This window comes from Vulpes lagopus, chromosome 18 (assembly GCF_018345385.1).
Source record: "Vulpes lagopus strain Blue_001 chromosome 18, ASM1834538v1, whole genome shotgun sequence".
NCBI classification, from domain to species: domain Eukaryota; kingdom Metazoa; phylum Chordata; class Mammalia; order Carnivora; family Canidae; genus Vulpes; species Vulpes lagopus.
Genome location: NC_054841.1, coordinates 3,937,526 through 3,953,410, shown reverse-complemented (window position 1 = coordinate 3,953,410; position 15,885 = coordinate 3,937,526). Strand labels below are relative to the sequence as shown.

Here is a 15,885-nt window from a genome sequence, read left to right as displayed (position 1 = left end):
AGGCTCTACTCCTGTGGGGAGTCACATGTTTTATTCATCACTTGGGCAATCTCAAATGGCCATCCTCTCCCTCCGCCCCCACCACTGATTCCAAGGTGACAGAGGAACTGGTGATAAGTCTGCCCTTTTTTTTACCACATTAGACACCACACCTGCCAAATAGAAAACACCAAATCATGCACCGAAGAGACCAGAGGTCACATCATTAATGCCTTGCAGATCGCACCTCCGCCAGGCAAACGGTTTGCCGCAGTCATGGTGGCAGGGGAGCCGCTGGCACCCGGGTCTCAGCCATCCCGTTTCAGACTCTCCCTCAGGAGCGCCCTTCCAGCCAGCGCCACAGTGGTCTGCGTGGTGACAGGTGCGGTGCCGTGACCAGCCGGATGCCAACCCCTCGTCCCTTCAGACCGTGGCAGGACCAAACCAGTGCCCGTAGCGATGGGACCCCCTCTGACTGTGGTTCACGATATCATTTCCTAAAATGTTCTTCTGGGGGCCTGGGCCTTAGACGATGGGGTCCCCAAACGTACAGTACTCCTCGACAGCAAGGTTGTAACTGGCACCCTTCCCGTCTTTATAGGTGCTGGTCACTATCCTCATCCAGCCGCGCTCACCCTGTGGGCAGGGGGACCACACGTTAGCCTCCTTGGGTCCCATAGACCCACAGCTCCGCGAGCACGCCACCCTCTGCCCCCTCGCCACAGTCCAGGCGCCACGCCTGCTCCACCGCCCCTGCCCTTGCGCGGGACCCCTCCTCAGAAATACCTGCCATGAAATATTTCTACTTGATTAATGTTTAACGAGTGGGGTGCGTGGCCCTGTGAGCCAAAAGCAAATGAATGCAACTAGAATGTTGACTCTTCAGGCTCGTTGACTTAACTACTTATTAATATCCCCGGTTTCTAGTCCTTTCATCAAAAATATTGACATTTCATCACTTCAACATTAATCACTCTCCTGCACTTCGGAGTAATGAATTTCTGTGTCTTACACTGTTAATGGTTAATACTGAGTCTTAGAAATGGAAATTTTGGCAGTTAATTTATCTCCCTTGGATTTTTGACCCAACCCAAAAGTATTTTTGAAAAAACTCCGTACTATCACTTAGAAGAGTGGAAACTACGGCAGCAGAAAGGACAAGATGGTTGTAAAGCAACAGTGGAGCTGTACTGAAAGTTCCAGAACAGTGCTTCACAACCTGGGCGGGGCCCCCAGGAGGCACCTGGCAATGTCTGGAGACACTGGTAGGGCCGCACGGGGGTCAGGGAGGGGCCGGCGATGCCACTAAACCCGCTACAATGTATGGGACAGTGACAGCCGCCATCCCCGCTGGGAGGGCCCGACCCCTGCCGGAAGCCCCCCTGCTCGGGGCCGCAGTTGGCAGCTGGGAGCCAGGACAGACCTGGGGGCGAGGGGGCTACGTGCAAACATCTTACCCACGGTTCTCCCCACGAATTCCGGACGATCCAGTACTCGGTGCCGTCGCTGACACCCCAGCCCACCACAGAGATGACGTGGTTTATGTAGGCCTGCTCCTGGTACTCCGCGTGGATGCCTCCCGTGTAGTTGACCATCTTCTCCGTCGCCATGATTCCGCAGCTGCGCGCAAGCCGTGGAAGGATTAGCACCTGGGCGGGAAGGGCTCACCACGGCCGACGGGCCCGACTCCGACCGTGCGGGGAGGGCTCTGCGGGAGCCTCTGTCCTTCGCTGCGCGCGTGTGCGTGTGCTGTGCGTGCGCACGCCCTTCACCCTCACTAGCGTCCTGACTGCCAGCTCTACGGAGGACAACGCTCGCGCAGCCCTGACGGTGAAGCCGGCCCGGGACGGGGGCCACAGGGCCCGGGCTGGCAGCGGCCCCGGCCTGCTCACCTGATGGGGCCGTTGGCGTAGATCTCGGCCATCATCTTCTCCCTGCCGGAGAGGGAGCCATAGTCGCCGACTCTCCAGAGCGTGTAGTTCTGGATGGCGTGGCACTCCTTGAACTCGGTACACGTTCCGCACTGGTTGAACTTGTTGCACTCTGGGGGCGGCAGGCGAGGTCAGCGTGAGGCCGCCTCCCTAACCCGCGGACAGAGCGGCCCGTCCACACCCGCTGTCCGCTCGGCCAGCGCGGCTGATGCGCAGGCACTCGGAGGTTAGCCTCCTCTCTTCCTCCGGAGGCCAAGGAAGGGTCTTTTCACAAAACTCCGTAGCGGAAGAGTGTAACTGAATTACTAGCTTTTAGTAAGATCATTGTATTGCTAGTGGACAGGTCGGTAGGTTAGGAAAAAAATAAGCATTTTCTTTCTTTTTTTTTTTTTTTGCTTAGGGAGGTATCGAGAATTAGGGTACAAAAGAGGAGGCTCTTAGCTCTGTAAGACCACATGGGCCCCTGCATCCTTCCCAGGCCCTGGCCATCTCCCGTCCTGCCTCTTGACCGCTCTCGTGTTACCCACTTGTTCTAATTTCCCATCTGTCCAGATTCCCCCCAGGACATCAGACTCCTTGAGGACCGAGTGGCTGGTTTCATTTGTCCCCAACACACCAAATGCCCCGTGCCCAATACATACAGCTGGACAGGGATGGTCTGCGGCCACACTGGCTACCTCGGAGACAAGACTGTAGGGCAAACAGTCGGGTCGGCTCAGCTGTGCCGGGCCCTGCCGCCCTTGGGAGGTTCGGGGACCTGGCCGAGGCCGGGGCGACAAGTGCAGGGCGAGGCGCGGCCTCAGGGACCACCGACCCCAATCTCCAGAGCCTTCTCAGCCTCGCCAGCCCTCTCCCTGGTTCTCTGCCCCCCGCTGTGTTTACCCAACAGGACTCACCCAACCAGTCTGGGGGAATTTTCTGGCTGTGCAGCGTGGCTCGGGAGGCCAGGCAGGGGCACCCCGTGGGTGTGCGACGGCGCCCAGAGCATGCTCGGGCACCGAGGGCACAGGGGCTGCTGCAGTTCACCCTTTATGAGGGAGAGGGTGTGGGCGGAAGAGCAGCCACAGTGGCTCCCCACTCCTGCGGCCTGTCTCCAATGGCCCCAGGGGCGCCCCGGCTCCCTGCTCTGGCCACGAGGGACTCAGACGCGAACAGGTGACCTAATGCTGCCAATTACGGGTTTGGGGTTTGCACTTCCATGCCTTTGGTTCCCCAGGGGAGCAGCCCAGAGGGACGGTGCCAAACCCCGGGTCAGACGGCAGGCTGGCTCTGCTGGTGGCCGCAGGCCCCTCCGCTCCGGCTGCGCCCACACGCACAGGTCCAGGCGGGGGGAGCAGGCCGTGCTCCAGCCGGGCCCGCGCGCGTCCGTTGAGGGCTGCGACCCACCTGCCGGCCTGCTCCCCTCACCACTCGGGAACATCTAGGCCTGCCTCGGCAAGGCCCCACCTTCCAGAGGCCCCGGGAAACCACCCAAAGGCCAACAGGCCAGAACCCAAACTAGGCCAGTCCTGGCCCCGGGGCACGAGGCTGGAGATGGCCTCCCATCTTTTCTGTAGGTCTTCCCCACGACCACCTGCCTGCTCCCCGAGCCCCACCAGCTTCAGGGGTGGGGGGCTCCCACCTCCATGCCCCCTATACACCCCGGCCTCAGGGCAGAAGTGGGGGGTCACCCGGGCTCCGGGTGGCTCTGTCCCCGGGAGGAGGGCGCTGGGGGTGGGCAGGGGCCTACCCTGGTCCTTAGCCTGGTAGTTGTTGCAGGTCTCGTCCGGGATGCCGTGCTCGTGGGCGTAGCTCCACACCGGCAGGTCGTTGCCGCCCTCGCAGGAGCCCGCGTTGGCGCAGTCGAGGACGTGCTGCACGGACAGCAGGGTGGAGGGCCAGGCCCCCTTCCTCTTGATGTTGATCCTGTCTGCAAGGGCAGCACCCACACCTGGTCAGCACGCACCCCCCATTCCCCCCACTGCCCGGCCCCTCCAGGCACAGACCATCTGTCCACACTGCCCGGCTGCGGGGGCTCCGGAAGCACCTGCTGGAGGGCTGGCAGGACAAGAACTGGGGCCGGCCCCGAGGACGAAGCCTGGAACGGGACAGTCGTGCCCCCAGGGTGCCCTCCCCCTTGTCCCCGGTGTCATCACCCGGGCCTGTGTGCTCCGTGCTGCTCCACTTGCGCTCCTCTGACCAGCCTGGGCCTTCTGGAGCTCACCGCCAATCACGGGCAATGGCCCCCCCAGCCCGCCACCCCTTCCTCATTGTTTCCTGGGGCCTGGCCACTCCTGCCCCTTGGCTGGCTGCAGGTGGCTGCCCTGCCCTGTCCTCGGGCCCCTGGCCGGTCCGCACACTCCAGGGCACCTGCTCACCACTCCCCGGGGCTCCCCGGGCCGTAGTCCCTGCGCCCAAACACCGTGGGGGACACACAGGAGGTGCTCACGATCAGCCGCCTGAGCGCGTGGGCCACCGTCCCTAACTGCAGCCTGGCCCTGGCCGCTGAGCCCCGGGAGGTCACTTCCCGACGCAGGTTCTCCATCCTCACGCTTCCTACAACGCTTCGCCTCCATGGGTCCGGGTTTCCTTAGGCGCCGCGGCTGCGCAGGGGGATCCCCACTCTGGGAAGATGCCTGCTGACGTGGGGACCCGAGACCCCACTGCCCGCTCGCTCCCGGCCCGCGGGGACCCCGTCACCAGGGCCCCAGCCCCGCCTGCCACTCCCAAACTTCACTGGAAAACTCAAAGGCAGCTCCCTCATCATTCTGCGCCCCAACCCACCTCCTGGGACAATAGGGGCGTGACCCCGCGCCCTCCCCAAGGCCGCGTGGACCTGCCTTTCGTGAAACAGCAGCAAGGAGCGCGGGGCCGCCCCCACGGAAGGGCGGTGTGGGCTGCGCAGTGCGGCTCCCCCCTTTCTGCCTTCGGCCCAGCGCAGCCTCGCTCGCGTGCCCTCCTGTCCCCTCTGGCGAAGCTGCCAACGTGGCGACCTGCTTCCCCAGCCTCGGCCCCTCCGTGGAGGCAGCGGGCGGCCTGGCCACTCCATGGTGGAGGCGCCTCCTGCCCTGGGCCCAGGGCGCCCCCCCCTGCCGCCACCGCCGGGTGCTGCCCCCCAGGCCTGAAGCCCGCGCACCGGCGTGAGCAGCCTCCAGGCAGAGGCCTGGGGCCAGCGGGGGGTGGGAGGGGGCAGATGAAGGCAAAGCCGGGACCGATGCTCGGAGGCTCCGCTGGGGGGACAAGGGGCTGGAAATCAGATGGCGGGGGGGCCCGGGCGCCGGCAGCCCGGAGCGTGGGGGGCGGGGTGGGACAGCCCCCTGAGGGCAGATGGCCCAGTGGGCACGGGCTCTCGCGGCGGCTGGAGGTGGCACAGCTCGGGGGCCCCTGCTCGCCCAGCGTGCACCTGCCCGGGGGCGGGGCCCAGGGACAGGAAGGGGGGCCAGGAGCGCGGGTTGGTGGCCGCCGGGCCACGTAAGTCCCCTGGGCGCTTCTACTTTCTCCGTGAAAGAGGAAGCCTGGCTCTGCCGCCGGGGAGAACGGTAGCGGTTGGAGGAGAAGAGGAGCCGCAGTCGTCTGCCCAGGAGAGGGGCCACCCCGGACGCGTGCAGGGGTGACCACCTGCCCATGGAACCCCGGCCGGGGCCCAAGGACGGACGCGTCCCTCCCCCACCCCACGAGGCCCTCTTTGGGCTCCGCAGGGGCCCTCGCCTCTGCCCTGACCCTGGGCCTCGAGGCCCACTCGGCCGGGGCCTCCCCAGGGGCTCTCCTCTCACACCTCAACACGGGGCCTCAGCCTATCTGCCCCTTCCTCCTCTTCCCCTAAGGGTCCGGAGTTACGCTCCGGCCCCAGGGTCTCCTCGCCCATCCCCAAAGCGAGCCAGGGCAGGGCCACCAGGGAGGCCCCAGCAGACGCCCTAGCAGACGCCCCAGCTACAGCTGCCAGCCCTGGCGTCCCCCACCCTCCACCCCTCATCCTAGAGACAGCCCAGCGGAGGTCCCGGCCCCAGGTCCAGCCCCCTGGGGGGCCCTCCCCGCGGCTGAGTCTCCTGACCTCCTTGCCCTGGACCTCAGTTCCCACATCTGCAAAATGGGAACAGTCACGGGGCAGCTCGGAGGCCTCGATGGAGCCACCCTGCTCTTAATCCACTTACTATGAGGCCACAGGCCATGCCAGGCCTGCCCCGGGAGCTACCCACCAGGGAGGGGGCGGTGGTCCTCTGCCCTCCCGGGGCCAGACTCCCACCTTCTCACCCGGAGAGTCCCGTCTGCAGTGGAATTCGGGTGCCCTGCAGGCGGCTGGACCCCTGGGCGGCCACTGGGGTTGGCCGAGCCCCTCCCACGCCCTGCCAGGAGGCCAAGGCAGGGCGACATCTCCCCACCCCCGCCCCTCACCATCCCCTCGCTGTGGCCAGAGGGGAAAACCAGCCAGTCTCAACATCCCGGGCCCAGGACCGGCCTGCAGCTCAAATATTAACTGCGGCTGAAAAGCAGTTTCACTTCCCTGTCCCCAGCCCTGGCAGGGGGTTGGGCGAGTTGGCCCTTCTGGTTTGACCCCAAGTGGCTGGGGCCACAGGCTTCGGGCCCCGGGCAGGCCCTCCCGGGTCGGTGAGGAGCGGCGGTGGGCACGCGTCCGCCGCCCCCCGCCAGCCAGCGAGGCCCAGACGCCTCCCACTGCGCGCCGGCCCGGGCACAGGGTCACGGGCCGCCCGGGGGCCGTCGGTCAGGCCTCGGTGGCCGCGTCAGGGGGCTGTGGGCGGCGGCCTACCCGCCATGGCGCTGGTGCTGCCGTGGGCCCAGCAGGAGCCGCAGTACTGGGGGATGTGCTGGTTCCTGGTGGCGCTGGCGTAGTTGACTCCGTTCACGTTGCGCCAGTCCCAGCTCTTGGGCAGGTCCGACGGGGACAGGTACTCATGAGGCCGGGGGTACGTCCTGGAAGAGACCGGCCGACAGGGTCAGTGCCCACTGCCCTCCCCCAAGTGAGAGCGGTGGTGAGCCCCTCCGTCAGCAGGGGACCCCTCTGTCACCAAGGGAGCCCCTCTGTCACCAGGGGAGCCCCTCCGTCACCAGGGGAGCCCCTCTGTCACCAGGGGACCCCTCCATCACCAGGGGAGCCCCTCCATCACCAGAGGACCCCCTCCGTCACCAGGGGAGCCCCTCCGTCAGCAGGGGACCCCTCCATCAGCAGGGGACCCCTCCGTCACCAAGTGACCCCTCTGCCAGCAGGGGAGCCCACCCCCCAGGATGAGGGACGCAGGAAGCAGCAGGCCCCAGGCCGCCCGCAGCAACGCCCCAGGCCTGGGCGAGGTCGCAGGGAGCCGCGGCTGCCCCGGGAGGTCAGGGAGGCCCGGCGTGGCCGAGCCCGAGAGCGCCCACCTGCGCCCCAGCCCCGCCAGCTGGTCCGCCCGCAGGGGCCGCCGGCAGCCCCGGGCCCGCAGGAGGGAGGCCGCGGCCGGCGCGCCCGCCAGCAGCCCGAGCAGCAGCAGCCGCAGCAGCGGCCCGGACGGCGCCATGGCTCCGGCCTCGCCCGCCCGCGCCGACCCGCCCCGCCCCGCCGGGCCTTAAGGTGGCCGCGCCCTGACCCACCCCGGGGCGGGCCGCACCCCCGCCCCGCCCCGCCCCGCCGCCGGCCGCCCCGGCGAGCACCTGCCGCCGCCCCCAGCCCCCCAGCCCCACCTGCCTCCGGAGCGGGAGGGGCCCGGCTAGCCTGGGCCCGGCGGGAGAACTTCCCTGGCTCCAGATCCTAAGGACGCCCGACTGGCCCGGATGCCGGGAAGGCGCTCCCGCGGCCCCGACGGCTGGGGCAGAAAGGGGAGGCCGAAGCAGAAGTGGGTCCCCCGGCCTGGGTTTAGGACTGACTTAAGGGTGTCCCCCTCCTGCCCTCGGAGGCCCAGGCCCGGCTGTGCTCCAGGGGCCTCCGGAGCTCGCGGCGCGCTCCTGCCGAGGAACGGGCCTCCCCAGGCCCGCGCCCAGCTGGCAATCCCCAAGGAAGATGCCCGTGGGCTTCCTGCAGCTCCCGCGAGCCCCCTGGGGGGCCCTGCGGTGGCCCTGGGGTCCCAGCCGCACCGGGAGGCCTGTCCGGGGGTGCCGTCGGGGCCCGGGCCCTGCTCACCAGTCCAGAAGCTGAGCCCCGTGAAGCATGGCCAGGGCCACGAGCAGGCCCGGGCCTTACCCACGATGTGTCCTTTATCTTCCCGAACCGGCTCCTGTAACCCTCAGTCCCAGACAGCTCACCGTGGGGGTGGGCTGGGCGCCGCCCGATCCTGCAGGGCAGCACTCACGCTGGAGCGGGGGTGGGGGGGCCGCCAGATTTGCCCCAGCGGGTGCCCAGGGCCTGGCCTCAGAGCCCTCTGCCCCGCTCTGGGGTGAAGCCCCTGGGCCAGACTTCCCGTTCCACCTCAGGTCAGCTACGTGACTCAGGTCACCCACATGGGGAAGAAAGCCGGTGCACTGTCCCTCTCACGTCGCCAGGTGTGTGTGTGGGGGGGGCGTCTCCCTAAAAGGTGGACTTCTGGTACCCACTAAGGAAAAAGCTAAGAGCTCATCATCGCTTGGGAACAGCCAGAGAGGTCACAACATTGTGAGTGACACATACTGTTGGGGGGCCTCGTGCACCCACAGACTGTCAGGGCCCAGAAGGTGCAAAGGCCAACCACGGGTTTCCCAACAAGGGACGAGGAGGGCTCACTCAGGCTTCCCCTCGGTGGCTGGGCCGTGAGGTCCGGGGCTTCATTCCTAATATTGGGTGAAAATGTGCTGACTTACAAGTTTTTCTACTGTAGGGGCCGAGGGCAGGTCACCCCGAGATGGCCACTTGGCATGAAGGTGATTCCTAGCTGCAGGCTCGAGAGAAATTCCAGCCCCTCCTGCACCTCCTGGGAGCCTTTCCCAGGACCTAAACTGGGAGCCTTTCCCAGGACGGGGGTTACTCGCAGAAACAGACTTGATCCGAGTGGCCCCTCCATGGGGGACAGACGTCTACTTACGGAGCCCCACCCTCCGTGGCACCCCGTGAACTGCGTTCCTCCGCTCTCGGGCCCAGACCCCGTCCCCGACGCTGTCCCTGTCGTTCAGGATGTCCCAGTTGCCTCATTTTCACTGACCGTCTTGGGAATTTCTGTCTGTGTGGATTCCCCGTCTAGGAAATGAAGTTTGATCCTCTCCTGTTACTCTGCGTCAGGTCATACTATTCTCACTCCAGCCGGGACAGTCTTTGAGGGGGGGACAAGAGTCCTTGCTCCCTGACACCACTTACACAACCACTGGGAGAACGGGCTGCTCTGAAGACGCCCTGGGTGTAGACCCTGTGCTCAGATCTCCAAGCCAGTGTGGACGGGGACCCGCACGAGGCCTTCATTTTCATTTTACTCCAGGTCCTGCAAATTCTTTGCGGGGCTTGACTGATCGTGAGACCTCTCTGGGCCAGGGTCAGACAGAGGGGTTGTCTCTAAAGGTCCCCTGACTCACTACCAGCATGAGATGTGGGTCCCATCCGCTCGCCCCAAGCACCCAGCGGGTGTCTGAGAATTGCACTCAGTCCTGACATCGCCTGGCAGCAGCTGGCACAAGGGAAGGGCTCGGCCCTACGAGGCTGCCCCGCATCAGAGGCCAGTTGTGAGCTCCAGGCTGTAACTTGTGCTTCTGACCCATCGACTCCAGACAGGAGGTTCTGAAGGCCCCTTCCTCACCCTCAATTAGTTTGCAGAGCGTCACACAGAACTCAGGAAACACATTTACCAGCGTATTACAGGATAAGAATCAACAGCCAGATGAAGAGATAGAGCAAGGAATGTGGAAGGGTGTGGAGTTTGAGGCTCTCTCTCCAGGCGCCTCCCTCCCCTCCCAGGGGAGGTCGGGAGAAGGGACTAGAAATTGCAACCGACTAGTCACAAGATGGACCTGGGGGCTACCAGCTCCTGCCTTGGGGTGGGGTCCACGGTGGCCTCTATTAACATAACAAGACACCTAGGGGCACCTGGGGGTCTCAGCCGGCTGAGTGTCTGATCTCAGCTCAAGTCTCCATCTCGAGGTCTTGAGTTCAAGCTTCGCCTTGGGCTCCATGCTGGGCGTGGAGCCTTCTTTTAAAAAAAATAAAAACATTAAAAAATATAAGTAAGTAAATAAATAAATAAATAAATACCCACCTTTATCGCCCTTTACCGCTTTCAAAATTCCAAAGGTTTAGGGACTTGTGAGCCAGAAACTGCAGACGAAGACCAGATACTGCGTTCATCGGCCCCACCAAGTGCGTCTCTCCCATAAATCCCAGCACTGCACGCTGCAGGTCAGAAGCAGGTGCCGGGAGGGCCGGGGATGTTCAGGCCCCCAGGCTGCGACAGAGCTGACCCTGTGCTCACCGGGATCCTCCTGACAGGGAAGCAACTCCCACTCAGACGAGGATGGAAAGCGCAGCCAGGGGAGGGGAGGGAGTTGGACATTTATTTTTTTTTAAGGTTTTTATTTATTTATCCATGAGAGACCCAGAGAGAGGGGCAGAGACACAGGCAGAGGGAGAAGCAGGCTCCCTACTGGGAGGACTCGATCCCGGGACCCCGGGGTCACGCCCTGGGCCGAAGGCAGATGCTCACCTGCCGTGCCACCAGGCGCCCATTTAACACCATAATTTCAAGGCGCCGAGGAAGAAGTGAGGTTCCCCCGCCCGCGGGCCCGGGCTCTCCCTCCCTGCAGCCAGGACCGGGGCCGTGGTCTCGGAGTGGAGCAGGCCGGCCTCGGGGCTCTGGGCTCCGCCGAGGGCCCAGCGCCGGCAGCCCTGGAAGGTTCCCTGGGGCCCAGTGGGAGGACACGCTGGGGAACTGCCTAGCCCGGTGCCAGCGGAGCCCACCCAGCACCTGCCGCCCTCCCATCCCTCACCTCCCCCCCGGCCCCCACATTTGGAGGAAAAGCACTGGTTTCTGTGCATGGCCTGGGCTCGGGCGGCTCCGCTCGGGGGCCCCCAGACCACAGCCTGGGCCCGCCCCTGCCTCCCAGCTCCTCGGCCGCTGGCAGAGTCTGGAGCTGCATCTAACAGACACTGGGGGGCTCAGGGCTCTCCGGAGTCCACCACGGGGTTCTGACTCCGGGACTGACCTTGTGCCCGAGGCCCCCTTCCTGGATGTAACGGAGTCATACCTGCACCCTGGTGCTTCAAGGCAGAGGCGATGGCCTTCTAGAAGGCTCTCCACTCCGGGAGGCGTCTGCTCTCTCATCTGGTTCTGGGCACAAGCCTGAGCGGCCGAGTCAGGTGCTCTCACCCCCTTTACAGGTGGGGAGACCGGCTGCAGGGAGGTGGAGAGACCTTGGGTCAACAGGTGGGAGGCCCGGGGGCGCAGGTGTCACCCTCCCTCACGGTTCAGCCCGTGAAGTGCCCGGGCATGCTCACGGCACCCCCCCCCACCGCCCCGGCCCCAACACAGAAGCCTACTCGTTCCTGAAGGTAAGAGCGATTTCTCCCCTCGTGGGGACACGGACACGCGTGCTTCGCAGTGGGGCGGCGGCCGCTCGCTACCCGAAGAGCGCACGGGACGAGTTTTGGTTTACTGTGCAGTTGCCTCAAGACCCTTTCTCTCCTTCGTGCCATGCGTCTGGCTCCCACGTGTGAGCTGCGGATACTCTGCCTCTGGTTCCGCCTTCCTGAGTTTGGCCACATCCTGGATACGGCGTTTGTTTTGGGGGACGCCGCCGGCTCTCCGTGGGCAAGCCCGGCTTTGCGGGGTGCCGTGGCTGCCTTGCCAGCCACGCACCTGTCACTTCGCAGACGCCTCTGCAGCAAATGCCTGGCGGACTACAGAGGGGGGCACACAGGCCATCCCGCCGCTGTTCCCAGTGCCATCCTCCCCTCTCTTGGCTGCGCGTGAACGCCTGGGGGGAAACGTGGCTTCCTGGGGTCACATTTGTGGGGCTGACCCGCCAGCATCACCTTCAGGACACGTGGGTCACCGCTGGGCGTGTGACATGGAGCCCGCTCAGGAGCTGGCCCGTGACCGGAGGGGTCTTGCTCATTCACCTGATCAAATCTGCTCTGTCTCTATAGTCAGGTGGTCAGCAAGTATTTGTTGGGCACCTGGTTTGTGCCCGACCACTGTCCCGGCCCTGGGGACACAGCAGTGATGAGTCCCATGGGGCCTGCGAGAGACAGGGCGCCCTCCAGGGCCTAGAGCTCCAGGCCTAGCACGGTCCTCACAGCTCTCCAAGGGGTTGGGATTGAATGATGAGGACATAGCCATGGAAAGTGCTGAACTTTTAAAACAGAAGGAAGAATGGGTGCAAAGGCCTTGAAATACATACACAGGGACGCCTGGGTGGCTCAGTGGTGGAGCGTCCGCCTTCGGCTCAGGGCATGATCCCAGTTGAGGGACTGAGTCCGGCATCGGGCTCCCCTCAGGGAGCTCCTCCCTCTGCCTGCGTCTCTGCATCTCTCCGTGTGTCTCTCAGGAATAACTAAATAAAATCTTAAAAAAAAAAAAAAAAAGGAATACATACACATTGGTAGGCCTGACCAGCCGGAAGAAGCCGGTGGGGAGCATGGCAGCAGGGATGGCTGGCCAGGAGGGAGGCAGGGGTGAAGTCGCCCGGGAGCAAACAGGACCCTCAACGCCCCTTCCCGACCTCCCAGCTGCAGGGCCCACGGCCTGGAGCGCAGCAGTCCAGCCCACACCTCCCACAAGGCCTGACCTTTCTGCCCACCTCCCCGTCCCTCCATCCCCAGGGGAGGCCTACACCTCACCCCCTCTGTACCCTGACAGGTGTCTTCCCATCAGAGATCTGAACCCAACACATCAGCAGTGGCAAGAGGGCCGAGGGGTTGACTGTACCCTGCTTGCAGCTTGTTTCCCGGAAGGTAGGGGACGACTTCTGATTTTCGCTTCATAAGATCCCTCTTGTGACCACTGGGAGGGTGAAATGGAAGGAGGCAAGAGCAGGGGGCAGGTAGGGGCTGCCGTGGTCCCGGATGGGAGAGTTGCTGATGACCGGGCAGGGATGTTCCCGGAGAGGCGGTGACAGTGGACACGTGGGGTTATGGGCCCGGGAGGTGGGGGCTGCTGGGCCAACCCTCTTACAGGCCAGAGGTGACGAGGAAGGCGAGCTGAGTGGTCTGGACGCCCCGGGTGCCCAGCTGGAGGCCACTGGCCAGTCTGCTTCCTGACTCTTCGTAGTGTACCCTGGATGTCAGCGTCCGAAGACCCGTGAGCCTTGTCCCTTCGCTGGAGGACAGGCCCGAGGACACCGTGCATTTGAAGCTGCAGAGAACTTGGCAAAGGCCAGCGGGCAGGGCTTGGTGCTGTCCCGTGTCTGCAAACCTCCCACTCCTCCCAGGTCCCCGGAGCCCCTAAATTGGACTCAGCCAATATTGGTTGGGTAAACAAATGGATTTCTGAGACTTTACAACAGAGGGTTCTTGGACAAACATGGGGCTTGAAAAAGTCTACATTTTTGTTTGATTTCAGCTCCAGGTATTGAACCGTCCCCTGCTTATCTCTTTTCCTGCCCCGGCACGTTGCTTATCAGGAACTGCACACCTTGGGAGAGGCGAGAGATGCGCTTGAGAAGGTTGTGTCCAGACACCTCGGAATCACAGCAGTTGGGGGGCCAGCGTGCGCCTGTGTGCTTCCTCCTGGAAACCAGAGACGCCACAGCCCAGGATGCGGACTCCCCGCATCCCTGGAGAGGTGGCACCACGGTCACATTGTGCGGCCCCAAGGCTGGAAGGGAGCCCAGGTCGCCCAGCGGGTGAAAACCAGCAGCGTCTCCCTGGTCCTTCTCTCCTCTGCTTACTTATTCATCCTCCCAGAACTTTCTTGTACAGTAAGAGAGCACACAGCGAGGCAGAGTACAAGAAAGTAGAACTCGGTTCATCTGATGATCTGCCCACACCCGCTGACTCACTCATAATGGCCCCTCAGATGTCAGTTTCTTGCTAAGACATTTGGAAAAATTTTCTGCTTCTGAATCACAAGCAAACACTATAATTCAACAATCTTCTTGGAGTTATTCAAGGAACTTCAATGCGCTCAGAAGTGGAAGGATCAGGGGCGGAGGAAATCAATGAAATCTCTGAGTCCTCTGTTTTTCTCCTAATTACATTTCATTTGCCCAGCGGATGCGGGGGGGGGCTCCATCTGACCGCCGAGGGACACCTCCTGGGGGAAGTCTGGAAGCAGCCGATTGGGGTTTCTGGGTGACACTTGGTTTTTCTTATCATCTTAGTTCTGTGCCCATAATAGAGCCAAGTGTCATGCAGGAAAAGGCTTGCCATCGCCACATCTTCTGGTGGACTGACGGCCACGGCCACCAGGGGACAGAGGGTGCTTCAGCTAAGGGCCGGCCTGGGGGTATTTGATCGTCCCTGGGCCTCGTCATGGGCATGGTGCACGCTCAGGGGGGCTCTGCTCCTGCCTTCTGCCCTCTTGGGCCATGCTCACTAACGCTTGGCCCTGAGCCGTCACTGCCCTTCCTGGTGGGGAGAGGAGGGGCCCATCACTCATCACCGACGGCCACTTCCAATCCCTTGGGCCTGGCGGGAGGACAGAACAAGGGGGACGCCCTCCAGGGACACTGCTCACCTGCATCCCAGGAAGGCGCCGTTTCTATTGGTCGGAGAGAGGCTCGCACATCCACCAGCCCCCTGGCTTTTGCTAAGCTGGCGGTCAGAGGGGAGCTCCTTCCCCGGGGGGGCTGGCTTGGCAAACACGGGGGCAACGGCGCGGAGACGGGGCGGACTGCTCATCACAGCGACCGCCTTCCCCTGCTCCATCCACACGGCTCAGCCCCCGCTGCACAGCCCCCGGGGCCCCGACACCCAGTCGGCACCCAGCTCCCAGGTGCTGTGCACAAATCTGCATCCGTCCCGCCGAGCCCATGTGAGAAACCGCACCCGCGAAGGGGTGCTGGGGGTCGGTCCCCGCGTCTCTGTCTTCCCGCAAGCCTGGGTCTCAGGACCATTGTCCCATTTTACAGCTGGGGAAGTTGAGGTTTCGGGAGGAGGGGCCTGGTGCCACCAAGCCTCCCGCCCGACGGCCCCGCCCCTCGCGGTGGCCAAAGCTCAGCAGAGCCGCCCAGACTGAGTCAACACTGCCCGGAGCTGGGAATCAAAGCAAACAGGGTCCCCCCCTTCTTTTTTGCCAACCGCCCCATTAACAGAAAAACCTTTTAAGCGCCCATCTGGAGAGCTGGTCTTTCCCCTCCCTGAGCAAACGGAGATGACCAAGAGGAATGTGCTCCCGGGCGAGGTTCGGGAGGGCCCCGACGAATGAACACAGGCGGTCACAGCTGCGCCTCGGCCCGGCCAACGCGGCCCCTTTCAGCGCCGCCAGCCACGGCTTCCCGGAATAGCGCGTGCGGTCGCTCATCGACAGCCCCTTCCTGACATCCAGCCTTCTTGGAACAGTCTAGACTTTGAGCCTAGACCACCGCTCAGGGGCCCGGGACGCGAGTCCTCAGGCGCCGTGCCCCCACCTCACCATCGGGACAGCCTCGTGAATAAGTACATTATTGGCTTTAGGAATACTTGCCGCCCTCAGCAAGGCTGCTCGGAGAGCCCGGCGGCCGGGCGCCCCCCAAACATTCACTGAGGCCCTCCCCGTGTCGGGCCCTCGGGACGCGGCAGCTCCCAGGCTGGCAGGGAGGATAAGCTGCAAACCCGCTGAAAACCAGGCAGCTGGGGCCCGCGGGGGGCTGCGGGAGCAGGGGGTGGGGCTGCCTTGGAGTTCTGAGGTCCCACGAGCAGGGGAGGGTGGGGAGGGCAGGTGAGGGGTCAGAGGGGAGAGCGCAGGAGGGAAGGTAGGCAACTTCTAGGGGAGCTGAAGGGTTGATTCTGTGTATATATCTATTTTTTTTTAACGTGTGAAAAAATGCTAAGTACATGCAAATTTCCCCCTCTCAAAATTGCACTTTCTTCTCTTTACCTTTGGGGGTGGCAGGGTTTGGGCCAGAAGCATCTGCAATCATGTGGTCATTCAGCTGGGAGTAGAAAAACATTCCAACCTTAGAGATGTTGCAAGAG

The 15,885-nt window shown here is 63.6% G+C and overlaps 1 protein-coding gene across 1 annotated transcript; it reads right to left on the bottom strand.

Annotated features, from left to right (window-relative positions):
• Positions 1-9: 9 nt before the first annotated feature.
• Positions 10-7,438, bottom strand: CTSZ (cathepsin Z). Its single transcript, XM_041732891.1, has 6 exons — positions 7,263-7,438; positions 6,655-6,818; positions 3,640-3,819; positions 1,872-2,022; positions 1,437-1,599; positions 10-615 (listed from the first exon to the last, which is right to left on the bottom strand). The coding sequence occupies exons 1-6, from the start codon at positions 7,397-7,399 to the stop codon at positions 505-507; spliced, it is 906 nt and encodes a 301-aa protein (XP_041588825.1). The 5' UTR covers positions 7,400-7,438; the 3' UTR covers positions 10-504.
• Between the last annotated feature and the right edge of the window lie 8,447 nt (positions 7,439-15,885).

What these genes read in the sequence shown, in the direction of transcription:
- CTSZ (XM_041732891.1), bottom strand. Translation starts at nt 7,399, where the DNA reads ATGGCGCCGTCCGGGCCGCTGCTGCGGCTGCTGCTGCTCGGGCTGCTG. An exon ending in CAGCACCAGCGCCATGGCGG is followed by an intron (nt 3,820 to 6,654) that starts GTAGGCCGCCGC and finishes CTGCCCTTGCAG; the next exon opens with ACAGGATCAACATCAAGAGG. An exon ending in CTACCAGGCTAAGGACCAGG is followed by an intron (nt 2,023 to 3,639) that starts GTAGGCCCCTGC and finishes TGCCGCCCCCAG; the next exon opens with AGTGCAACAAGTTCAACCAG.